The following is a 25,669-nucleotide window of genomic DNA, read 5'->3' as shown; positions in this document are numbered from 1 at the left end:
CCAAACTCCAATTAGAATGACGTCAGGTTAGCGTCACCCCCCCCCCCCTCCCCCACCCAACACCACACCACCACAAACACATCAGTGTTTTTATTTTTATTTATTTTTAATTACGGAGATTTTCCAAGTATTCCAGAGGTGCTTCTGTATCTGATGGGGTGGCGTGACGTCCACCTTATCTTGAAACTAGCACAGCCTTTGTTAGTACTCATGTTTAAATCAACAAATAAGCGGAAAAAAAACCCAACTATTTCAATGTCCTCGTACAATTTTAATAAACCTGTGATATGCTGCCATCTGCTGGCAACATTGGTGACTCACAGGGTGTTCAACAAATATTATAATATTAATATTATTATTAATTAATATAATGATTATTGCACATGCGCGATCAACATGCAATCTTGAATCTATACGTGCAAATTAAAAGATACTTGAGATGACTATATATTTTGAAATATATAATAGAAAGTATCAACCTTTTACAAACTACCATTCCCTAAAAAAACGATGAGCATTTAAACTGCTGATGCTGGCCTGGTCCATTTTTCTTTTTCATGTCTTTTTTCTCCACTGAAGTCCAAATGAAAAGCGGTTATATCTTCCAGGGCTGCAGGCTTGCCGCTCAAGGACTTTGCTTTCACAAAAATAACGGCTTGCCTTTCAGAGCGGCAGATTTGACTTCAACGGAGAACGCGTGCAAAGGCATGTTTTCTATTCACGCAAGCTCCAAGGTTACTGCGGTGCCTACAGCATAATGCAGAGATTGATTTCATAACCCAGGCAACGCAATGATCCGTGCCGAACCCCGGGTCACATTTGTGGAGGGAAAAAATCCAAACACGGCACAAATTGTCTCTTTTCAAAAACGGAATGACCACAGTCTTCAGATGAGCTGTAATTTGAATTCAGGGCCATTAAATATTTCTTCTGTGTGGAAGGTGCAGGTAGACTGAACTCCTTCAAATAAGCTTTGAAGGTTTTCTTTTATTCCACCCTTACAATCATCAGAAATGGCTTATGGGAGCTTTATATAAGACTGTTATTGTGTAACAGGCTGCAAAGTTGGATGAAGTGAAATATTTGAGAACTAGCATAAAAAAAATCTGAGGATATCTTCAAATCACATGTCGGAAAAATCATAGTTGTTTTATGACGAGGATGTTTAAAAAGTGAATTAAAATAGCTATTCCATTTAGCCGCGGAGATAGCAGCAGTTAATCCCAAAGAAGTTGTGTTTTCTGCCTGTAGCCACACTGTCCCTGAGATCGACAGCTGCTCCTGTGACGGAGCTGTTGAAGCTCCGATGAGCTGCTGACTTGCTGAACGAGCCCTGGAGCTCCAGCAGGGTGAGGGCTGCAGCTTCCCCACGTCTGGCCGCCAGGCGAAGCCCAGAGGACGCAGGCGGCCTCGGCAGGACGCGGCGATGTGACGCGCTGCCCTGCAACGCCTTATCCCGCTTGGATGGGTCATGGTGTGATCCCACTCCTGCATCCGCCAGGATGAGACCAGATCCTCCTCTTGCTGCTGTCACTGGCTGAGTATTCAGCTCTGTGAGCCTTTTCTCTCCTTCGGACTCTAATTCTAGCTGGGACGGAGCCCACTTGTACTGGTGCGAAGGCCGCTCTGCGCCTGAGCTGTGGTGGGAGTTGCTTTCTTTGCTGCCTGGTGACACTTGCTTTAGAATTTCATCAAATTGGACTTTAAAGTTTTCTCTCTTCCTAGGTGAGATATCCTGGGACCTTGCAGAGGCACTTGTTATGTTTGAATCTGGAGGCTCAGTATACTGAGCTGTGCTCAAATCCGGTCGGTTTTGCTGGTTCGTAGCAAAAGGAGAAGCGCTCTGGTCTGGATTCAGGTGCCCAAGAGGGCCGTGGGCCGACCTCTCGACACACATCTGCTGTCTTCTGCATTCTCTCCTTGGTTTGGTGGGAAGAAACATGGGAATAGATGTTTCTCTCTGTCGGGAGAGGAACTCACAACGGGTTAACGGTGCTCAATGTGAATGTTGACCGAAACAACAACGCCGCTGGTTGATTTTTACCGAGTGTGATTTTGTCCGAGCGAGGTCAATCACGTTTTCACTGAAGTCATCTGTCTTTGGAGGCGCGGCTGGCCCGGACCCTTCCACAAACAAGCTTTGATTGACGTAACCGACATGAAAAGGTGGATGCAGTGTAGGAGCACTTTCTTCCTCTCTGATTTGTGATTCCACCTTCTGCATCTTTACCTGTGTGCTGCAGCTGGTAGGAGGTGATCCAGCGAGACCTCTCCAGATTTCTCAGCATGTTACACGTCCGCTCAGACAACGATGGGGACAAGTCCCAGTCATAGAGTTTAGGGTTGGGAAACACAGCCTTTGGAGGAGTGGGGTGAAACACCTGCTTCTGTCCCTCCGATTGCTGTGTGTGATGGAGTAAAATGTCACCAGAACAAATGTCTTGGATGATCAGAGATGATAAGAGCATTTACTCACAGGAAAGGATCCATATTCTTCAGCGCTCTTGCTGGTTTTTGTGGGGGACTCCAAGAGTTCGTGTCTATATGAGCTGCCTGTCAATGACAGTCCTCAGAAACGTCCTCAGAGATGTCTGATCTTTCACCTCTTGTCACAGAATGTGGCTTTCTTACCCTTTGTTTTCTTCAGCACGCTCACGTCTGAGTTACGGAACGGTCGAGAAGATGCCCTGACTCCAGGCTCTGGGTCACCTGGAGGGTAGAAGGATGGGAACATTGCAAACTTCGAGATGTGGGATGAATAAGGATGCTGCTTTGGGATTGGGTTGTTGGTCATTTTGTCCCTATTAGAACCACAGAAAGAGAGAAGAAAATGAAGCACCTAATAGACATCCCCCCCAAATATCTGCTTAAAAGACACAAAAAAGGCACTTACGCAACATTTACATCTGTTGGTTTTGGTAGGCTGAGAAAATGAAAAACAAAATAAATGTTATTGCTGTGTCTCATTATAAAGAACATATGCTTAAATGATCACGTTTAAGGGTTGTTGTCTACTCACGGATGGTCACCAAAACGGACTATTCTTTTCTTCCCAGTCCTATTACCGGACTGGGTTTGTCTGGTGAAGTAACAATTCAGAATTAAACTGCTGAGGACTTAATGTGCAGCTGTCCTTGACTTTCCTCCGATCCTTTTTTTCTACACTCACACAGAAAGAACGGCTTCTTCACGGCCACCCAGATAATGGCTTTGTGCTAACCTGCCCTCCATTTGTTGGCTGGAGCCTTGACTCCGACTAAAAGAGCAGATTCTGTGGTTTTAAAGCAACACTAAACACATGAAGGTTACCACAAAGAAACGACAAACATGCAGATCTCTGAGAATCAACTCGCTGACAGGTGAGCTGGTGGATTTCTCTTTCAGGCTTTGTTCTCAAACCTCAGATGTGAAGATGTGTTATTGTCCCGGTCCTGGAACCTTCCTTCAAGCTCCAAACTGGATCAAAAAGATCTGAAGCCTTTGTTGGCAGGTCTGGACTCCGTCGTCCTAGGATGCGACTTCAGAACTGGGTTGGGATTCCTGTGACAGCCGGACTGATTCTATTACCATGAACAATAGATCCAGGGTGGGTGACACCTAATCCGGCAGCATGTGAGCAGCTACATGTGGTTTAGAAAGCTAAAAAAAACACACAAACAATAAAAGACACAGCAACAATCTACCAAACCCAGACAGAATGCTGAGGCCTATTATAAATCTCATTTCAAATCAAGGCACAGTTCCATTTTACTCATCGTTACACTATTTAGGCAGATAATCGCTGCCAATCAAGCACACCACACAGCCTCCCAGTGCGAATCTGATAATAGTGCACAGTTGCTGTAATGGAACATGAACCCCAATAAAGACTAAATCAAACTGGTTCTGGATCCCGCGGGATGGCACCTGAGCCAAGCTGGGTGCAGGCCGTGTTGGGTTGCAGGGACTCGCGTTTGATCGTCTCTTATTGCTCCGCCACTTGTTCGAGCAAAATGTGACATCGCTCCATCCAGGAGATGCGTTCCACTCTTAGGCTGATGCGAACGATTTTCTGGAACGTTCTCTTCTGTGCTGCCATTAGTGTCATGAATATCTTTGAGAAATCAAGCAATTACATGCCCCCGTAAAAACAAAAAGGAATTTTAAAAAAGCTGCTGTTATATCACCGGGGTTTGCAGAACTTTTCCTATTACACAGCTGGTTTGTGTAATCCTCAACTCTGTTTGATGAGATTTTCCCCCAATTAAGGAATCTCATTCTGTAACCCCCAAGAGTGGGAATTTAAATAATCCCTGATTTTACGCAGCGATCCCAGAAGGCCTGAAGGTGCCCTGACTACATCTCAAGTTAGGTCTAATAAACTTTTTCTCCATAGTGAAAACAACAACAACCTCACTGCACAACAATTAAAATGAAACCACCTTTACTCTTTCTAAACCGTTTAAAACATCAGAAAACTTCAATCTGAGTTGGGAAACCTCTGATTAAGCAGCACAAAACCAGGATTTAATCAGTGAAGCCGAATCTCCCTGGATAAGCCTTGGTCTGCACTATAACAGCCAGAATTGTCTTGTTTGTTACCCTTAAAAAAGTGGGGGGATTCAACTCTCTGCTTTTTAATTGGGATTCCCACGAGACCTCGAACACTTTCAGCAAAATGCTCAAGTCCTATCAAGCAGCCTGAGCTAAGTCCAGTAACCAATTACCCTGCTCTGCCCCAGCGGAGCCGCTGCTCTCTGGATTACATTTCTTGCTGCTGCATTGTAAATGTGCCACCGCCTGCAGCCATTCCACATCTATAAGTGCAGATGCAAATTGATTCTTAAGCCCTATGGGCTGGAGGCAACACACCAAGTGGAAATCTGTTCAATCACAAGTTAACAATTATTTTACTTTCCTTTCCCCGACAAAGTGTGGATAATGTGGGCCAATCTGGGGTCTCCCACATGTGTTTAAGGGACGTGTAGTGGAGGTTTACTTGCTCTTTGTCACCCTCCCATCAATATTCAATGACTGAAAAGTCAAGTTTTTTACCATCTGAGGCTGCACTCCCCACACAGTAACTCTGTTTTATGAAGACGACCTGCTTTTGGCAGATTTACTCAAGTTCCATATTCCTCACATTTCGTGATCCTGGGTTTACCTGAATATGCTGTTTGGTAGCTGAGAATTTTTATTCATTTATTTCTGTTTGTGTGTGAGGTTTGGATGGTCTGTCCCTGTCTGCCTGGCTTTCTCTGGTGTCAGTCTGACTGGTGCAGGAACTACAGCCGCAGAGCTCCAGCCAGTGTGTGGGTGTTTGTGTGTGTGTGGGAGGTTTATTTACCACTTAACTCCACGTTTGTCTCCCTTCCTCTAATGTTGCCTTGAACATTTTACATCCAGCATACACACAAAGTCATGCTTATGAGTGTTTTCCAAGGTGCAGTTGCAAGAAACAGCACGTGAGCCTGTTTCAGTTACTTGTGCTTCGGCATAAATGGATCATCAAATGTGTTCATCTAAGTTAGAACAATAGACAAACACAGTCTGTTTTAATACATTCCACACAAAAACAACACAACATGTAAACACTTAAGTGCAGGGAGGAAAAAGTATGTGAACCTCTCGGCTAAAGACTTCTCCAAGAGCTAATTGGAGCCAGGAGTCAGAAAACCAGGAGTCCAATCAGTGTGAGCAGATTGGAGGCGTTGGTTAAAGCTGCCCGGCCTTATAAAAAACAAAACACAACAACAACAACAACACACACACACCAGAGATTGCTGTTCTCAAAATGCATCACCCGATGTGAATCATGGCTCCACACAAAGATCTCAGAAGCCCTACAATCAGCCGCATGAAGGGTCCCAAATCTTCATTGTTCATGTGTCCACGTTAAGACTGGCAAAATATTCTGTGGACAGATGAAAGCAAAATTGAGTCGTTGGGAAGGGGGGAAAAATGTCGCAGCACATTGACATCAAAGCCTCATGGCAACTGTGAGATGTGGCGACGGGGCATCGTGGTCAGGGCTGCGCTGCTGCCGCAGGGCCTGCGCAGATTGGCTGCCATTGGCAGAAAAAGGAATTCCCAAGTTTATCAAGACATTTTGAAGGAAAACTCAAGCTGAACAGAGGATGGGCGACAGAACAGGCGAACAACACCAACGTATAGAAGCGTATAGATTCAACAGAATTTGCTTCAACAGTGGAGAGTTCTCCTTTTGTGGTGGCCCAGTCAGGGAGTCCTGACCCCGACCTGAGTGCCGCGCTGTGTGTGAATGGTGAACATTTACACATTGTGTAAAACACACATTTTGAAAAACACAAAAACATCTCCTTTTCTGTGCAGAAATCCAAGCAATCCAAAAGGGTTCACAGACATTTTCTTGCAACTGCACTTTTCGCAGTCAACATCGATTAAATGCACCCAACTGGCAGCTTGAAAGTTTTGATTTTTACCTTCTTCTGTTTGGACTCTCCCTCTGGCCATGCGGGTTCGTCCAGATACTCCTATGAATACGTGCGCCTTTAATTGGTGCTGGGTTTGAGCACACATATTCCCCTCTCTCCTGCGATGGCCCGTTGACCTGTCCTGGGTGTGCTCCTGCCTCTGACTGCAAGGAAATACTTCACAAACAATCATTAAAATATGCTTATTTGTGTGCAGAACATGTCTCCAATAAACTAAAAGCAGAAAGACTGTCAGACTCGGACTCTTTTGTGAGGTTGCGGCTGTTAGAAGAATAACAATGCCTCATCCATCACACCATTCTCAGAAATCCTTGAGCGAGAATTTTAAAAAAGTGCTGAATTTTTGAATGCGCATTACATGTCACTTTACATCAAGGGTTGCAAATACCAGTTAAAATTGTGATGCAGATCATTTATTATTTCCCAAAAACCAACCGTGCGACTCTTATTAGCATCTTTTCTTCCCCACCCCATTTTTTGTTCCCTGTTAAACAACCTTATTTAAAACCGATGGTGTCCAAATGCAGCACAGCAGAACACCGAATTCTTTCTGGGATTGTATTATGTGAGGTATGGAATATTGAGCACCTGCCCCGCAGTTATTTTTCAAATGTTCTTGGCAGAAAATATGTATGCGCGGTGCTGCTGCAGCTACATCTCTGCACAGTCCACAGAAGAGCGCAGAGAGTTTCCTCGCCTCTCCTTCGTAATCGGTCTGAATCTATGAATCTATTTGACCAGATCTGCTCCAAGTGTGTAAGGGGAATCAGCTGCAGGCTGTTTTACGTGCAAGAGTGACTGAATCATTGTTTTGAGGGCATCACTTCTTTGAGAAACTCGGCTGCAGGAGCATCCTCCCATCTCAAGGCTACTCCTTTAACTCTTGTTGTGATTTGGAGCGCCTCACTTGGTCTCCGCGGCGCCTTTCACCATGACAACGTTCGACTTCTCTGATGTAGAAGCGTTTTTGGACTGCCACCCGGACCTGTTCGAGGAGTACCTCGTCCGGAAAGCGAAATGTGACCAGGTAGGCAGATGGCTGAAAGAACATCAGCCGTCCAAAGTATCTGCAGCCGAGGAAAGGCGCGGCGCTCCCAGGGATCAGACCTGGTCCACCAACCCGGAGGCACTCCGGCGCAGATCGTCCCACATGGAGCTGCGGCGGAACTTTGCTCGGTCCAAAGCCACCACCGCGCATCGGACCTACGACGAGCATGTGAACCTGAGCGAATACGAATACGAGTCCAGCATGAGGCGCCGTGCGCTCCTGCGTAAAGCCAGCTCCCTGCCTCCGACCACCGCGCACATCCTGAGCGCTCTGCTGGAGTCCCGAGTCAACGTGCCCCAGTACGCCTCCAGCGCCATCGACTACAAATACAGACTCAAGGAAACCAACGAAAGGGAGTTTTTCTTAGAGTTAGTCAAAGACATTTCCAACGACCTGGACCTGACAAACCTCAGTTACAAGATATTGATCAACGTGTGCATCCTGGTGGACGCGGACAGGTGCTCGCTTTTCCTGGTGGAGGGGCCTGCGCACAAGAGGACACTGGTGTCCAAGTTCTTCGACGTGCACTCGGGTACCACCGTCAGACCCTCATCCAGCACCCTCAACTCCAACGAAGTCCAAGTTCCGTGGGGCAAGGGCATCATTGGCTACGTCGCAGAGCACGGAGAGACTGTAAACATCCCGAATGCTTATGAGGTAAATGCGCCCTGACAGTTCGGTGGGGGGAGTGAAGCTTATTTTCCTAGTTCCACTCTATCTGCAGCGTATTCTCTAAGAATGAACGATACGAGACACGATAGAATTCCTAGAATTCGACAGCATGCAAACATTCGAATCAGCTTTCTACATTCCACATTGCGCATCTATAGGCCAGCGCCACCAGTTGCGCTCCACATCATTATATCTTGGCCCTGGGCTGCTCAGGTTAAAGCACCGTCACGATGCCTGATCCCCTGAGCGCTGTCACTGAATCACTGCAATGTTGGAGACATGTGTCAGCACAGGCTCTGGATAGGTTTTTTCTTTATATAAAAAAAAATCCTTAATATACTTTTTTTGTATAAGATAGTATAACACACACACACACACACACACACGCGCACACACACGTTTAATAAGATGCATTTTGATGTGCATTCCAGGACCACCGCTTCAGTGACGAGATAGACAAGCTAACGGGATATAAGACACAGTCCATTTTATGCTTGGCCATCTGCAACAGCGATGGGGAGGTTATCGGTGTTGTACAAGCCATCAACAAAAATCCCATGGGAACACCCTTTACAGAGGATGATGAGAAGGTGAGACTCGTAAACATTCATCTGAACCGTGTTAGTAGGTGGACTGTGCACTACTTTCTGCTGCATTCTTTATTGCTGCAGCGTTGGCTATTAAGGACATTTACAACTCACAACACACACACACACACACACACACACACACACACACACACACACAGAGTTTACCGTGCATGAAAACTGTTGATCCGTGTACCGTTTGCACTCTAAATCTTTTTAATGGATGTGGAGAGTGTTCCCTCAGAAGCAAATGGAAGGGAAATGAAGAGAGGTCAAGCCTTTAGTCACATGAAGCACATAACGACTGACTGTGCTGTATAGGTGTGTATAGATGCTTTGGAAACCGCAAACACTTTCAACTGCTCTCCATGCCATCTCTTTGACACGCTAAAAACTCAAAAGCATTTTGAGTTTTACATGTGTTCACAGTGTAGTGATCATCCTACAGGGAGTATCAAGTGGGCAAACAACCGAACTGGGCTCAGGTGATACAGTCTAAGATGATAAATCTCTGCGAGGCAAAGGGGGAATAAACAGCTGGGAAAAGAGCTTGAAGAGGATGGAGACATCTGACCACAAGATGGCAGAATAAAATTATGAAGGGAAAAGGGGTTCGGCTTCAAGATGCTGTGAAGCCTCAGATAATAACTTTAGCCAAAGATTTGGGTTTGTAGAAATCAGGGAATCAAGAATAGAACTCTGAATATAGCTCAAGGAAGACTGCCTCTGTCTTTGAGCTCTGCATTTGCTGAAAATAGAAACTGAGGCACGTTGGGACATTGAATTCTGATAGATTTAGGCTTCATCGACGGGGGCTCTCTTTGAAAGAACATAATCAAAGTGTTCAGCCTCTCCAGATAATTTTCATTACACTTTCTTTATGATCTCCATGTCTGTCAGAGTTGATTTTTTCTTCTTCGATTTGTTCCTCAGGTGCTGCAGATGTATCTGCCTTTCTGTGGAATATCCATTTCCAATGCCAAGTTGTTTTCAGAGTCTCGTAAAGAGTATGAAAGGAGTCGGGTAAGAGACAGAACCAGCGTGTTTACAAGAAAACAAGCGTTACGTCGTGAACAACACTTTTATAATGCTTCACTGTGGTCATATAGGCTCTGTTGGAGGTGGTCAACGACCTGTTTGAAGAACAAACCGACCTGGAGAAGATTGTTAGGAAGATCATGCAGCGAGCGTTAACTCTGCTGCAGTGCGAGCGCTGCTCCGTGCTTCTCCTCGAGGACATTGACTCACCGGTCCACTCTTCCTCACCTTTTACAGTCTCTCCTCACAGATCCATTTGCCTCGACTTCATCATTTAATCCACCTGGCCTTTCCTGTGCAAAGCGCTCTTATCTCTGCTGTGCTGTCTTGTCTCCTCCCGCAGGTGGTGAAGTTCTCAAAGACGTTCGAGCTCATGTCGCCATTGTGCACCATGGACCACGACATTAGGTGACAGTGGCAACAGGAAAAACACACAGAAATGTTATGTACGGTGGCATAAGTGGAAATAAGAACAACATACATTACAGTCCTGCATTCAGAGCTCCTCTCCATTCAGAGTTGTATGTTCCTCTTTGACTCAGAGATCAAAATGTATGTTTTCCATGTCTGTATCGTACTGCCAGCTAATGAGGTCACATTTATTGTGCGAGTTAGCAGGCAAACCGGGCCTTCAGGGCACAAAGGGAGATTACAGACCCGCTTGTTTTTTACCTTAATTAGCACAGAAGCTTTGGTTAGTTTAGCTTCTTGTAGCAACGTTGTTATTGGCCCGAGGTGACACATACTTTGCCTAAAGGTTGTCAATCAGAAGGTCCAAAACAATGGAAAGCAATAAAAAGGGCCGTGTCTGCCTATAAAAAACACATCTCTTTATCTTTAAATGCTCAGATCTGACAGTTTTTTCCTGTTTTCTGGGCCGCATCAGCATGGAGAAGCTATCGTGTTCAGATTGGCTGATTAATAACAGCATCGCTGAGCTGGTGGCGTCCACGGGACTTCCTGTTAACATCAGTGACGTCTGTCAGGACCCACGCTTCGACGCCGAGGTGGGGGCACAACGAAACCATTTGACCTCAGGCGAATGTAATGACCGCAACTTTCATGCTCGCGGCTATACGCAGACCCTTCTCCTGTCTTCTCACCCCATCCTTACAGGCAGATCAGGCCTCAGGTTTTCACATCAGGTCCGTCTTGTGTGTTCCCATCTGGAATCGGACCCATCAGATCATCGGTAAGTGACCCGGAAAACAGCCAATCGGCTCAGAACCCGGAATTAACAATGGCGGACGTGTGCTTTTTCTCAAGGTGTCGCGCAAATTCTGAATCGCCTGGACAGAAAGACGTTCAACGATGCAGATCAGAGACTGTTTGAGGTGAGATCCTCAAACCTGAGTTATACCTTCCATTAAACAAGGCAGGAAATCCACGTTATATTAAAGCACAACTGTTATTTCCTCTGTCTTTTTCTGGTCGCAGGCATTTGTAATATTCTGTGGACTTGGAATCAACAACACTATGATGTACAATCAGGTCAAGAAGACGTGGGCCAAGCAGTCTGTAGCACTGGATGTAGGCCTCTCAAACTGAATTGTGTCTGTTGGTGTGACAGTTGGGAGTTAAATGCATGCAAAATCATATAAATTAACTTCACAGTTAACTAGCTATGGGAAATTTATAACAGGATCAATTAAGCTGCAGAGGAGCCGTAAAAACCAGGTCGTTCTTTGTAAAGGACGTGCTTGGTGCGTCTGACTGATTGATTGATTCCCATGAATAGGGAGGCTCCCATTAGTCTGCTGTGTGCTACACTGCCCGATATCCAACCCGAGCCGTCACATTATCCTCAGAAAACATTCTTTCGCCTGCGATACGATAAATATTTCAGCTGCTTTGAATAATTCACGATAAATACATGTGCCAGGCCGCTCGGCCGTCATCAAAGGCAGTGGCTGTTCAACACTGCTTCTGTCTCTCACCCGATGATGGATGAAACTCCAGAAACAAACTACTGATGAAAAGACACCGTTTCTGCCTCACAATATGACATTTTGATTTGAACTGAAAAAAAAACACCCTCTTTGTGAATAATCTCTCTTTCAGATGTTGTCCTACCATGCAACCTGCTCCAAAGTAGAAGTCGACAGACTGAAGGTAACGTTTCAGGATGCAAAAGTCAAGTATGATGTGTTTAAGGACACAGTGCATGTTAAGCCCTGATTTTAGTGGGATTTTGATGCTTAGATCTCAGTGCCTCCAGTGATTGGCAGAACTGTCCTCTCTCCTTTAGGCGGCTAAAATCCCCCTGAGCAGTGAGCTGGGCATTGACGAGTTTCACTTTAACGACTTTTCCTTGGACAACGATGCCATGATCACCGCGTCGCTCCGGATGTTTCTGGAACTCGGGGTGGTTCAGAAGTTTAAAATTGACTACGAGGTGAGGGGATAGCACCATTCAAAACAAACACACCACCGAGATTTGATAAGCTAATTTGGTCCGACTCCACTAAGTCAATTTTTATATCATATGGAATGCAAATTATCCTACTGTGGGACATTTACAGGAATTTCTTATTCAACTATACAACTAATTATTCTGTTCCTGCAGGTTTTGTGCCGCTGGCTTCTGACTGTGAGGAAGAACTATCGAACCGTTGCATATCATAACTGGAGGCATGCCTTCAATGTTTCACAGTGCATGTTCATAATGATTACAGTGAGTTCAAAGATCAGGCCATGATAAATTCATGCACTGTTCTGGCCTGGCCTGGCCTGGCCTGGCCTGGCCTGGTCTATCCTATCCTATGTGGCCTCATACTGTCATGGTCTAATCTATACCTAATCGGAAGAATTTCACAAGAATAGTAACTGTATATTTACATTTTCTTTGTGTCAGACGGCCAGTTTCCAGGACCTGCTGTCAGACGCAGAGATACTGGCTCTGATGGTTGGCTGTCTCTGTCATGACCTGGACCACCGCGGCACGAACAATGCTTTTCAAGCCAAGTGCGTGTCCGAGGCCTGGGGTATGACGGCAAACTGGTGCCACATAAGCGAGGCTAAGAAGCCCAACTCTGTTTATTTCCTTCCTCCAGGACAGGTTCTGCTCTGGCTCTCCTCTACGGAACATCCGCCACGTTGGAGCACCATCACTTCAACCATGCAGTCATGATTCTGCAAAGCGAGGTAGGAACATATTTGCTTTGATCACAATTAGCTTATTACAGGAGACATTTTTGAGTGGTTAACATCACCGACTTTCCAAAACAGCAGAACGATATCCGCAGTTTGAAATATTGCACCCTGGTGTGGGGAACGGTTCTGTCCGGTTGCTGCTCTATCTCAGGTGTTGATCTGTTTAGCGCCATGTTTCCCATTGATTTCTGTTAACAGACTGGGACAGAAAGTCTATACACATATGCAATTAACTCTGAAAACGACAGCTTCATTTGACAGTGAGCAATGCCTTTTCCATCGCATTGACTCGAAGGACGCGTTTTATCCAGGGCTACTTGTCCCCGTCTGCTTCTCTATGTCTGCGGATCCGGCATTCTCTTTTATGTTATTTCCTCGCAGGGTCACAACATCTTTGCAAACCTCTGCTCTAAAGAGTACAGCAACATGATGCAACTATTGAAACAGGCTATTCTCTCCACAGACCTTACTTTGCACTTTGAGTAAGTGTTTTTTTTTATAATCAGTCATAAGCTGCAGTATTTAATAAGAGTCGTGTGGGGGGAAAAAAAGTCAAATTGAGTAGACTTATTCATGGATGAATAGCAGGACTCTAATTTTGATTTCTGGAATCTTTTCTTGTTTCTCTCCTAATCGACGTTCTCACTGTGGAGGAGGAGAACCAAGTTCTTTGAGAGTGTTTTGTCTGGAGAATTCAAATGGACCGATGAAGGACACAGAGAAGTTTTCAGGTTTCTGCCTTTCTTTTTCAATGAAAACATACTGAGCCAAAATGACCCAGGAGACATAAACTCGTGTGCTGTCGACAGGTCCATGCTGATGACGGCGTGCGATCTTGGCGCCGTCACTCGTCCTTGGAAAATTTCTAAACAGGTCTGGGGCTCTTGTTGGTATTCAGATCAGTTCTAACTCCAGTTTTTGGCCTGGAGATGAAACCGTTTGCCGAAATCTGTTTGTCATATTTAACTGTTTTCATTAGGAGCCCAGGAGTTGTTCCCTGAATTTTCCTAATGAAATCATTTACAATTAGCAGATAGAATGAAGCTAACACCACTGTAGCAGCCCAATGTTTGATGCTAACCTGTTTAAATAATAATTGCATGATATTGATGTATAAGGTGGCAGAGCTGGTGACAAGTGAATTCTTTGAACAAGGTGACAGAGAGCGTGCAGAGCTCAAGTTGACCCCAGCGGTAAGTAAGAGAGACTTCAGAGCGTTGCGCGCCATGCAATTCACAGAATAAATCTTCATTATTATTTTACTAGATAAAATGACACGATCCATCCTTAGACGTGATCAAGGATTATCTTCTCTCCACAGCCCATATTTGACCGTAATCGTAAAGATGAGCTGCCGGACCTGCAGCTGGAGTGGATAGACGGCATCTGTAAACCACTTTACAAGGTAGAAGCTTTATAAATAGCATTATCATCTAAGTACTGGTGCAGACATCACATGCATGCTCACATGTCTCGTCCCAGACGCTGCTGAAGCTCAACAGGAAGCTGCAGCCCATGGTTGATGAAATGGACGCCAATCGGAATAAGTGGCAGGACCTCTGCTTGTCAGAGACCAGGAGAGCCTCACTGACCAATCAGAGCGCAGATCTGAGCCAGAATCCGGAGTCCTGTGAAAACAGAGAAGACGCTCAGCACGGAGACGTGCATGTTCTGGACACCACACGCAGCCCTTATGAGACGACGTCCCCGGAGTCCAGGAGTGATAAACCAGCATGAATCAATCAATTAATGAGTCCTTCTATCTATCTATCTATCTATCTATCTATCTATCACCAGATTGAGCCAACCGTTAATACCAAAGAGGGCCACATGTTACCGTAATGTTTGTAATAGGAGCACAAATCCACTGGAATGCCTTTAACAAACAAAGAAGAAACACTGTGAGTTCTCGCCATCATCAAAAACTGCCATTTTGAATGTAGATCAGAGCATGGCCTTGTTCCTGAATGTTCCTTCGTGTTAGGGTGTTTTTACCTCACTTGCAACAGATTTGGCTGGCTTTCACATTACCGTCAGTGTTTTTGGGGGTCAGATGAGCCTTCAAGCTGCTGTGAATTGCATCAAACAAGCAGCGCAAACTGTATGAAAACGGTCACTTTTCCACCAATCCTTGGCCTTCGTGAAAAGAGAAACACAGCTGTTGTTGAAGCAGCAACTACTGTATAGTTGTGTTCAGCTCTCAATGTTATAATTAAGGACTTTGATTGTGTGTATAATTTTGTTCTGATCTGCACATCTGAGTGAGATAAATAAGACAAAACAGGTCTACAGTTATAATCCCACGTTAAAAATATAACATAATTCACCTACAATTTATTATAGTGACAAACTTTGATTGAAAAAGGCAAACTAATTGTGTCAATCTTTATAATTAACCCCTATAGGATTTAAGTGTCATATATGAATGGACAAATTTTTCCTTTAGATAAAATGAATGAATTAATACATTTATGCAGCATTAGTGAAGGGATTCTTGTTACCTGCCTGATTATCTTTGCTTTAATGTTCAGTGACATGCTATATTTGATCTTGTGTTATGTTGAACCCTCAGGGTCTGAGTGATGCCTGCCTGCCTACGTAGAGCTAGCAAAACAAGATAGCATCAGTGATTCTTTAGAAAGTCGGGGGGAAAGTAGCTTGTCTCAGTCTAAAAACCAAGCTATGCCTTGAGAATCCATCAGTGTAGACAGAATATACCTTTTCAAATGCCCCAATAGGCTATTAAGCTCTTATAATGCTGGGTATGTCTAGGTTTGTTTGTGTCAGAGCATGCTCTTTATGGTGTAAATGTGCTGTGCCATGTTTAACGTTGATGCCTCACAAGATCTTGATGCCTTTGACAGCCGATGAGATTTGCTTTGCATGAAATTCCCCGCAAGAGTAAGAAGAAGCCTCGGTGTGTCATGTTACAGCAAAGTGATGTTGGGAAACGACTATTTCTATTTTCAATCACAGGCAGCACCAAAATAACTTTATTTTTCACTCACTGGGCTCTATATTTATGTACAATCTGCATTTCCTCCCCTGCTATTTATAAACCAACTGCTAAGTATAGAAGATAAGAAAGAAGAGGAGAAAATGGTGTCCTGATGTCTGAACAAAAACTGGTTTGTTGTCATTTGTGGGTAATAAATGTAAAGTTTTGTATTCCAACTTTGCCTAAAAATGTTTTGATGGATTATAGAAGCTTCCCACAACCCTTATCATAATTATAAGCTGATCAGTGCCCCGTCTTGTCCTTTCTTTTTTATTTAGCCTGCGTATATTTGCAACCGTCAAAACGAAATCGTCGTGCTGATACAGTAAATCGCTGGAAAAGCCCCGCGTTTGGAGTTATTTTTGGTGAATAAAAGATTAGGGGGGGGGGGGGGGGGGGGTATTCTCAGTGTGGGAGGAAAGGTCTAACTCAGTCACGAGTGTCCGACAAAGGCAGCCAGAGAGCGCTTTGTCAGGGGAATCTTCCATATTCATACAGTCTCTTTTAAATCCAGTGACTCATCTGCGCCAAAGGTTTGATGTTGCTTCGGATAAGGCGGCGAGGTGACGCAGCTGCCAAACCAGCGCTGGTCCTTAATCTATAATTTAACAGGGATTGAGTTTATTCTCCTCGGAGTCGATTCGCTCACATGGAAACAGATATATTTTATATTAGTAAAACTGGCTTCATAGTGTGGCTCACACACACACACCGACATTGACAATTTCACCTCCACTGTTCTGGACCACATCACCACCACCATCGACAGCATAACCACCACGAAGCGGATCACCACATACCCCAATCAGAAGCCATGGATGAACAAGGAGGTGCGGCTCCTGCTGAAGGCGCGCAACACTGCCTTCAGATCAGGAGAAGCCCAGGCCTACAGCACAGCCAGGGCTAACCTGAGGAGGGGTATCAAAAAGGCCAAGCACACCTACAAACGCAAGATTGAGGGTCACTTTTCCAGCTCTGACCCCAGGCGTATGTGGCAAGGCATTCAGGCCATCACCGACTACAAACCCAACAACTCCAGCCCCACAGTCATGGACACCACCTTTTTGAACGAGCTTAATACCTTCTATGCTCGCTTCGAAAAGGACACCGCCACTAGGACCCCTCTCCCAGCAGACCACCAACCCATCACACTATCATCTACCGCCATCTACACAGCCCTCAGCCGGATCAACCCACGCAAGGCTGCTGGTCCTGATGGCATCCCTGGACGTGTGCTCAGGGCATGCGCAGAACAGCTCGCCGGGATTTTTACGGACATCTTCAATCTGTCCCTCGCCCACGCAGTGGTCCCGTCTTGCTTCAAGGCCACAACTATCGTCCCAGTTCCGAAGCATTCCAGACCAACCTGCTTCAATGACTACCGCCCGGTAGCACTCACCCCCATCATTATGAAGTGCTTCGAGCGACTGGTCCTGGCTCACCTGAAGGACTGCCTCCCAACCACACTCGATCCACACCAGTTTGCCTACCGCAGCAACAGGAGCATAGATGATGCAGTCTCCATAGCACTGCACTCTGTGCTCACACACCTGGACAACACGAACACTTATGCACGATTGCTGTTTGCTGACTTCAGCTCAGCTTTCAACACCGTCGTCCCCTCCAAGCTGATCACCAAACTTGGAGACCTGGGCATCAACCCCTCCCTCTGCAACTGGACTCTGGACTTCCTGACCGACAGACCACAGCATGTTAGGTCAGGTCACAGCCGCTCCACCACCATCACACTCAGCACCGGTGTGCCACAAGGCTGTGTGCTGAGCCCGTTCCTCTACTCTCTATTCACCCACGACTGCAGACCTGTACATGGATCCAACTCCATCATCAAGTTTGCAGACGACACAACGGTGATCGGTCTCATCAGCAACAACGACGAGACAGCCTACAGAGAGGAGGTAGAGCGCCTGACCACATGGTGCGCTAACAACAACTTGGTCCTCAACACCAGCAAGACCAAGGAGCTCATCGTGGACTTCAGGAAGGCAAGAGGAGGCACACAGGACCCCATCCACATCAACGGGATGGCCGTCGAGCGTGTCTCCAGCTTCAAGTTCCTGGGGACCCACATCTCAGAGGACCTGTCCTGGACCACAAACACCTCCAGCATCATCAAGAAGGCTCACCAGCGCCTCTTCTTCCTGAGGACACTGAGGAAGAACCAGCTATCCTCAGCTGTCCTGGTGAACTTCTATCGCACAGCGATAGAAAGCATCCTGACCAACTGCGTGTCAGTCTGGTATGGAAGCTGCACTATCGCTGAGCACAAGGCCTTGCAGAGGGTGGTGAAAACTGCCCAATGCATCACAAGAACTACACTCCCTGCCATCGGAGATGTCCAGAGGAAGCGCTGCCTGCATCGAGCACGCAGCATACTCAAGGACTCCTCCCACCCTGCCCACAGACTATTTTCCCTCCTGCCCTCTGGGAGGCGCTACAGAACCCTCAGGACTCGGACCAGTAGACTGAGGAACAGCTTCTTCCCCAGAGCGGTGTCCCTGTTGAACTCCTGCTGACCCTTACACACTCCACACCTCACTACACTACAGCAGTTTACACAACAACTCACTAGCTTAGTAACCAATGTAGCTACTGTTTAAACCTGTCCTGCGCACTCATGCACTTTATCATCTGTATCTGTATACACGTAATTTATAATTTGCACATCTCCTCTATCTTATGTAAATAGCTAAATAGCTCCTGCACTTATAGTCCAAGGCATTTAATGTAAACACCATCTGTAAAATATGTTTATAGCACAACCCGGTAAATGATTGTAAAATAACCGCCATACTGTATTTATTAAGTTATTATCCTCACTTGCTGCTTCTTTTGCACTTCTGGTTAGATGCCAAACTGCATTTTGTTGCTCTGTACCTGTACATGTGCAATAACAATAAAGTTGAATCTAATCTAATCTAATCTAAAAATACAAGAGTGAGGGCTTGGTGCAACAACACACTGAATGTAAGCCTCTACAGTCTCTTAATCTTTTCCTAATTTATGAGGAGGCTCCTGTAACTAGGCGCTGTCCAATTTGTGTTTTTACAGACGGCTACTGTAAACATCTGCTAATATTAACTGTGCAAACAAACTTGAAAGCAGGGTAATTAGATAAGGCTGAGCCACCTCCATTGCAAAGGAACTTTTGATCATCCCCCTGTGCTAATTAAAGTGCCGCTGAAGTTGCGTAATCAGGATGCAACCAGTCAGAGCAAATTAAATGAGGAAATTAGAGGTTCTTTTGGTTTCTGTTTAAGTGGAAGGGGTGGTTTACAATTTTTGGGGGGGTGGGGGGGGGGGTAGTAAAGATAATCTGGAAGTAGTGAGTGACACACTATCATTACTCAGAGTTTGCGCCTCATGATTTACTGCAGACATGAAGAGAGATGCTCGTCCTCCCAAAAGGCGGAGAGAAAGTCACGACCAGCTCTAAAAGAACCCTTTGAACATTTACAGCTCTGCATCACGAGTAGCCTGGAGCAGATGTTGACGGTTGATCTTCAAGACGGGTTGTAAATCCTGATGCACTCTACTGTCCAAACTCTGGACTGACCTCTGCAGATCTGGCCTTTATGGGCCCCGGGAAGTGATGAAACTCGCCTGAAACAATGTGCAGAGTGTACTTTCTCTCCCCCCCTAGAATGACCAGGGCCCTTTTATGTCCAAACTAGACCAGCAAGCCCTGACTTCCCAACTGCCGTCGGCAACAAATAATAAAAAAAAAAGAAAAAAAGAAAATCAAGTGTCCAAGGCAGAGCGGGCACAGATTCGGTGGGGAATGCGCGCATCCACTGCGCTGCCTTGTCTGGCTGTGTCATAATCAAAGCATCCTTGGAGTTGTGACACGGAGCTGAATAATTGATCCATGCAGGCAGCTCACTGCTTATGTAACAGCAGACTCGGTGAAGCATCACCCAGTTCAGTGCTCTGGCACTGCTGCAAGTGAAGCCGGAGTTGATATTCACTCTGTGCGCACTCAAGTCATCCTCATCGTCCACGGGAATGCTGACAAGACAAGGCAACAATTTGTATTGGTGTTGGAACGTAACCTATAATTCTTCCTCGATATGATAGTGCCCCCTGTGGGCAATTATAGGGTGATCATATTATAGATATCAGTTTAAGAGCTAAAGCTTTGCAAATATGATCGTTTGTTGCGTTGTTTCAAAGTTCAAAAATCAAAGTTAACTAAAGAAATGTGCCACTTTTCATTGGACACCAGCTCCGAGAGATGTGACAAAGTTTTAAGTTTGTTTTAACAGATAATTGGGCCATCTAGTGAGATAGGTGTTTGTTTTTTTTAAAGACACTTTGGTGTTAGATTACACAAAAGGCGCAACAGAGTTTTGCTAAATATAGTCAAATGTGAAATATATGTGAAATGTGAGATTACTGTGAAAACAATTTGGTGCCAAATAGCCGCGATATGCTTGGCTGAGTTCTGGCTCCCTCAGGTGACAAATAGGAGTATTTACACCTTGGGTAGCACGTTTTAATGCAGTAGAAAAGCCTTAAACATTTGTTATATGCATCATAAAAATACAGAGAGAGCGAGAAGAAAGGGGAGCATGGGCTCTTGAAAAAGGCTCTGGATTTGACCAAAAAGAGCAAGGTGTGGCTCTTGTCCTGACAGCTGGGAACACCCCTCCCTCACAACAAGCCTTTGTTCAATGAGAAAGAGCTTTGTGATTGTTCACAGGGAGGCCTCTGGTTGGGCTGAATGGCTGTCAGCCCCGACAGGGTGATAGACGGGCTGGCGTTTCACCTCTGATAGAATCAAGGCCCTCTGGCGAGGAGCACAACTCACCAAAGAGCAGGACCTCTGCCAGACAGCTCCCAACCTCATCCCGAACACAAGGAAAGGGCCCAATCAGTGATAAAAGAGTTTGGCAGCCCAGGAGGTAATTACCACCAGTGACGTCTCCATCAAGGGAGCTGTTTTTTGTTGGACACACTTCCCAACAATTAAACTTCATAACATGAAATCAGGCTGTAGGAATTTAAATTTTTTTTAAACACTTCAAACTACTTGTGTTGATTCCACTGCAGGTACTCTATTCTTTATCTGGGGCCAGACAGAACTGTTACACATGCCTCTGATGAGAGTCAGGAGTCCAGCTTTACATTTGCACCTCTTAATGTCTGTTTAGGCTGAACTGGCCGTGTTGATGCAGAATACACACCAGCTCCACTGTGATTGTTTATATTGACCTCAACTTAGCCGTGAATCACTCCCCGCCGTTGCGGCAGACCTTCACTCGGAGGAGGTGCGTCTCATCGGGGAGAAGTGACGGCGGGTTCGTGTTCAGACAGCTGTGACCTTCAAACGTTCGACAAACAGAAAGACCTGAAAAACAGATGACAGAACATTCCATTCAAACAAGTTTTTTATATTATTGCTCCAATGTGTAACAATTGGCAGTGACAAAATTGATTTTTCTGCAAAAAATAAAATAAAAATCCCCATGAGGTGCATTTAGACATTTTAATATAACCTTTAAATGTCTGCTTTATCACTCTTAAATTAGTGTCACAGAAAAAAAACCTAATATCAAAGGGGACACACATCAGTATTTATACAAATATGATCAATTAATGTGTTCTGTCATTTGATGGGATGAAAAATCTTTACCAGTGAATCAATAAAACCCTTGAGGAACAACAGAAGCATCTCCTGTCCCTTTTACACAGGGGCCACTAAGCCCCCCCCAGAGTTGCTGTGTGGAAATCTGACAGTCAAGACCTTGTGGCAAAACAACACTCATCACAGACACTTAACATCTTTTTTAAAATAAATTTAAAAAAAAACAAAACTAAAAACATTGCTGCAGTGTTTGCCGTGGCCTCCGTGGACGAGAGTTGGAGCCATCGTATCTCCATCTAAAAATTTTTATTTTTATTTTCTTTTAAATTTGAAAGCAGGAGGGGAAATGTAAGCCGGCCTGTGCTCGACACTTCATTTCCTGGCAGGTAAGAGCCCGTTTCCTGCACACCAGCTTAAACATGATATTTCACCGGAGCTCCCCCCACCTTAATTTGTCTCAGCTGCAAACAATTTCTTTCCAAGGCATTTTGACTGAGGGCCTTCAGACTGCAGACTGATGGGATTCTAATTTAACAAGACATTTTAGTGGATGGCCAGTGTAAATAAATTCTGGGCTTTGTCGGGTCCAGGCACCGGATCCAGTGTGTGCGAGAGAGACGGAAACAGGTTTTTCACAGCCAGATAGGATTTCATGCCACATATGAAGCTTTCCCCATGACAGATCAGTCTTATTGCACCTTTCAATTTGATTTAAATTAACTCTGGAGGTGAGAGCCTCATATGTGGGACAAATGTAGATTTTTCTCCTCTTGTGATTAAAGGCACAGATTTGGAAAGTACTTCATGCTCATGTGGTCCAACCATAGCAAAATAGGGATGGAGCCACTCAGAATGGCTGCACTCAGGCTGAAATCCTTCATCTCTTCCAGTTGAAGTGCCTGAATGGGTTTGTCAGAGTGGAATAGTTAGCTGCCAAAGCTACGTGCGAGTTGGAAACCATCCACTTTAATAAGAATAGGAATCTCCCCCCCTACCCCCCCAAAAAAATTCTTTAACCAGTGTTAACGAGCACCAAATAACAACCAGTCTTCAGTTGCTGGATGTGAGTGACTCACAGCGACCTCCTGTCTCCATTATTTATTCAGTTGTCACCACAGAACATTCAACGCCTTTGTTCGGCGCTAGCAGGGTAATTATGGCGGGACCTGCTTAAAGTTGTTATTTTCCAGATGGCAGGCAGGCAGATTATTCCAGCCATGTGCTCAGCTCAGCCTTCACTTGCTGAGGCGGTGCAGAAGTCCAGCCTTTGCCAAGGAGAAACGAGAGAACCTGGACCCAGAAGACAAAGGTTGCGGGAATGCACAAGAGCGCTCGGTGAAAAATTCAGCCGAAACCTGATTGGATGTGGAAACGAAGTTTAAGACATGCAGCTGTGCGAGACAGAGCAGAAGGTCGACAGGCTGCAGCCGTGAGGATCGTGGAAACGCAGTTAGTGAAAGAATCTGTGCAGTGAGTCCCGATCCAGCTGTCTGTCCACTGAAACATGAGGTCAGGCCTCGTATTCATATGATAAATACTGTGGGGAGTTTTGTGTTTGATCTGAATCACCTTAAAATGCGTTACATTTATAGCTCACTTATCAGGCAGAGTTAAACGGGAGTTTCACATGAAGTTAGAATCACTAAAAGAGATGGAAAAGCAAAAGGCTGTTTGGATACTGTCGAGGTTTTTACTCAGCGAAACGCAACGCTATTTAGGTTGTGAATCACCTGTTGACAATTAGCGCCAAGAAAAGAAAGATGAGAAGAATGGTCGACACAGAGAAAAGGATGAGAAACCGAGGTTCAAAGACCGCCGTCTCTCCTCCATTCACACCACACCGGCCTGTGGGGGGAAACTGGAGTTGCCATTCACATGTCAGTCACAGCGTTGCCAGAGCTGACGGCTTCCCCGCTGAGGAAAATCCCCAGCCCAGAGGCTCAGGAGCTGAAGTCACTGTGATAAAGAGAAATCATCTTTGAATTTGAGCAATTGCCTCTCAGTTTAGCTCCAGCTTTTGCTGGAGAATTTTGCTGTGTGCACCTGAATTCTTCTGCGCGATGACTGCAGGTTATGGAAGCCTCTGATGCAAGTAGACTGCAATACAACACTGCGCCGTAAATAACTGGACCGCAGCATCGCCTCAGAATGAGATTCACTTGGAAAAATGAATATATTTTAATATGCATCTTCATGTATAATCAACCCAATAAGCTTGTAGTCACAGTTATGTAGAGCATGAGTCAGCAGAATTGAGCAGAACATGACTTGGCAGAGCAGGAGGTACCAAGGCACGACCTTGAGTGAGAAGCTGTGATCTTCAGGTAACCATATATAGAAATGCTCGGGTGAGAAGACTCCCCTAAAAGCTGAAACATAGCCAAATAGGGCAACTAAAGCGGAAGGATCCAGGACCCAATGATGGATGGCGGTCTCCTACGCATCGTCTGAGGTACTATACGTCGTTGGCTGTGAACCTCAGTGTGGTTTTCTGGCCGAGGCCCCAGCTGGTAATAAAGTTCTCAAAGCACTGATCTTCACCTCTTGGATTTGTTTTCCTCTGTGCTGAACACCTAAGGATATTTTGTCTCCCGATGACCAAAGATGGTAATTTTATTCATCCAGAGACCAATGTTGTGATTTTGAAGCATCAATATAATTGAGCAAGACCCAACTCTTTCAGGTCACCATCTACTGAATACATTAGCAGGTTTATGCAATGTCAGCCTACAGGGATCTGGCCTGAGGTCACAATGGAGTGAAGCTGGTGGCCAACAAGTTAGATTTACACCCAAGATTGACATCTTTGAATACACGGCCAATGTGGATTGTTCTACTTTATTTTCCACCTCAACCACATCCTGCTGTGGAGTCATAAACACGGCATCCCATTCATTTTGTTTTCATCTAATTTGGTGACGTCCCGTTGAACTGCGAGTGGCAGATCTAAGAACGCTACCTCCTCAGGCCCTGCAGCTACAAATTCAACCTTTACTTCCTTTCAGGGTTTCCCACAGACCACCCATGTACGGGTAAATACAGTCACAATGCAAGGTAAATTTTTAGCAATTATCTCTTCGAAATTAGACAGTCGCATGGTTCAGTTCCAACAAAAATGATGTCAAGTGCCACCATCACACCAACCCCCAGGGGTTCAGCTAACTAAAGAGGGAAACTAGAGGGGCAGAGGTCACTGCCCCTAGACACTGAATAAGACAAGAGAAAAACCAAAATACCTATATACAAACCTAACCTTCCTCCCTCAAATCCCAGCAGACCACGATCTGGTCTAAACACAAACAAGCCACTGTTGACGACAATAAAATGGAATGTCTAAATAAGAAAGGCACTATTTTGCTACTGAATTAAGGAGGCAATAAGAACGGCAAACAAAAACCAAGAAGCTAGGCAGGATAACCAGTGGCCCAACACCAGGCCACACCAGCTGTTAGTTACATGAACAGTAGAAGGCAAATGGCACCAAACTTACAGCATATTTTACCAGTGTAGTTCAAGGTTGGGATGCCACCACAGAGAGTGACTGACCAAAAAGCTGAAGCATATAAACAGGCCCTCGTTAGTTGCTACAAATCAGCTGCGCTAGGTGTTGTTAAGGGCCGTGCCAAACACCTGCTGGAAGCACCGCGGCAACCAGAAACAGACCAGGGACTCGGGAGACAAATGCAACAGACCCTCGCTCCTTTCACGGAGCCCTTTAATGCAAATTCATTAATTAGTTCTCTCTTTTTTGATAGACTGTTCTCCTCTATCCATGTCATGCATGCAGCTCCTCCGCTGTTGAGATCACTAGACAAAAGAAAAGTCCGGCTCCACTTGCAACTATATTGGTGAGCCAATGAGCGGCAGCACCTTTGGTGTGAAAATCGATCCTCTAAAATTTCCTAAAGAAACGCACATCCGCTGCAGAGGCTGTGTTCATTCCCAGTAACTCTATCGACACAAATGACTGCATTAAATACCCCCCTGAAGCCTGAACCAGCATATAGAATAACACAGGGAGGCAGGTATCTGGCTGTAAGCGCTCAGAAAAAGGAGAACCAGGTGGTCTGCCCCCCCCCAACCTTTATTCAGGAAAAGACACTTTCCTTCTGTCAC

General features: G+C 45.3%; 2 protein-coding genes and 1 long non-coding RNA gene across 12 annotated transcripts; 1 reads left to right on the top strand and 2 right to left on the bottom strand.

Moving 5' to 3' along the window:
- Nucleotides 1-55: 55 nt before the first annotated feature.
- Nucleotides 56-13,346, bottom strand: spmip4 (sperm microtubule inner protein 4). Of its 7 annotated transcripts, none has more exons than XM_029838981.1 (13): nucleotides 13,014-13,346; nucleotides 12,636-12,929; nucleotides 6,441-6,608; nucleotides 5,605-5,893; nucleotides 3,400-5,501; nucleotides 3,170-3,271; nucleotides 3,020-3,079; nucleotides 2,894-2,923; nucleotides 2,632-2,801; nucleotides 2,477-2,553; nucleotides 2,231-2,402; nucleotides 2,045-2,124; nucleotides 57-1,960 (listed from the first exon to the last, which is right to left on the bottom strand). In XM_029838981.1, the coding sequence occupies exons 6-13, from the start codon at nucleotides 3,229-3,231 to the stop codon at nucleotides 1,196-1,198; spliced, it is 1,416 nt and encodes a 471-aa protein (XP_029694841.1). In that variant the 5' UTR covers nucleotides 3,232-3,271; nucleotides 3,400-5,501; nucleotides 5,605-5,893; nucleotides 6,441-6,608; nucleotides 12,636-12,929; nucleotides 13,014-13,346; the 3' UTR covers nucleotides 57-1,195. The 7 variants fall into 7 exon arrangements, with proteins under 7 accessions (XP_029694844.1, XP_029694843.1, XP_029694841.1 ...); XM_029838979.1 differs by having other exon boundaries at nucleotides 3,170-3,256; XM_029838980.1 differs by having other exon boundaries at nucleotides 3,170-3,639; nucleotides 5,327-5,501.
- Nucleotides 7,571-16,195, top strand: pde11al (phosphodiesterase 11a, like). The gene is made up of 20 exons (XM_003966188.2): nucleotides 7,571-8,157; nucleotides 8,604-8,762; nucleotides 9,693-9,782; nucleotides 9,869-10,009; nucleotides 10,141-10,205; nucleotides 10,684-10,804; nucleotides 10,914-10,989; nucleotides 11,064-11,131; nucleotides 11,235-11,327; nucleotides 11,859-11,909; nucleotides 12,046-12,192; nucleotides 12,364-12,471; nucleotides 12,652-12,761; nucleotides 12,851-12,941; nucleotides 13,332-13,432; nucleotides 13,604-13,681; nucleotides 13,760-13,823; nucleotides 14,069-14,143; nucleotides 14,272-14,355; nucleotides 14,433-16,195. The coding sequence occupies exons 1-20, from the start codon at nucleotides 7,603-7,605 to the stop codon at nucleotides 14,685-14,687; spliced, it is 2,532 nt and encodes an 843-aa protein (XP_003966237.2). The 5' UTR covers nucleotides 7,571-7,602; the 3' UTR covers nucleotides 14,688-16,195.
- On the bottom strand, nucleotides 14,169-25,148 carry LOC105416706 (uncharacterized). Of its 4 annotated transcripts, none has more exons than XR_003888980.1 (6): nucleotides 25,044-25,148; nucleotides 23,597-23,711; nucleotides 23,284-23,509; nucleotides 21,181-21,316; nucleotides 14,419-14,578; nucleotides 14,169-14,346 (listed from the first exon to the last, which is right to left on the bottom strand). It is a non-coding gene; the product is annotated as an uncharacterized lncRNA (long non-coding RNA). The 4 variants fall into 4 exon arrangements; XR_003888981.1 differs by having other exon boundaries at nucleotides 14,169-14,316; XR_003888982.1 differs by lacking the exons at nucleotides 14,169-14,346; nucleotides 14,419-14,578; nucleotides 21,181-21,316 and adding an exon at nucleotides 22,608-22,843.
- Between the last annotated feature and the right edge of the window lie 521 nt (nucleotides 25,149-25,669).

This window comes from Takifugu rubripes, chromosome 7 (genome assembly GCF_901000725.2).
Source record: "Takifugu rubripes chromosome 7, fTakRub1.2, whole genome shotgun sequence".
In the NCBI taxonomy this organism is placed as follows: Eukaryota; Metazoa; Chordata; class Actinopteri; order Tetraodontiformes; family Tetraodontidae; genus Takifugu; species Takifugu rubripes.
The sequence above is the reverse complement of the archived record's forward strand: the minus strand, read 5'-3'. Positions and strand labels throughout refer to the sequence as shown.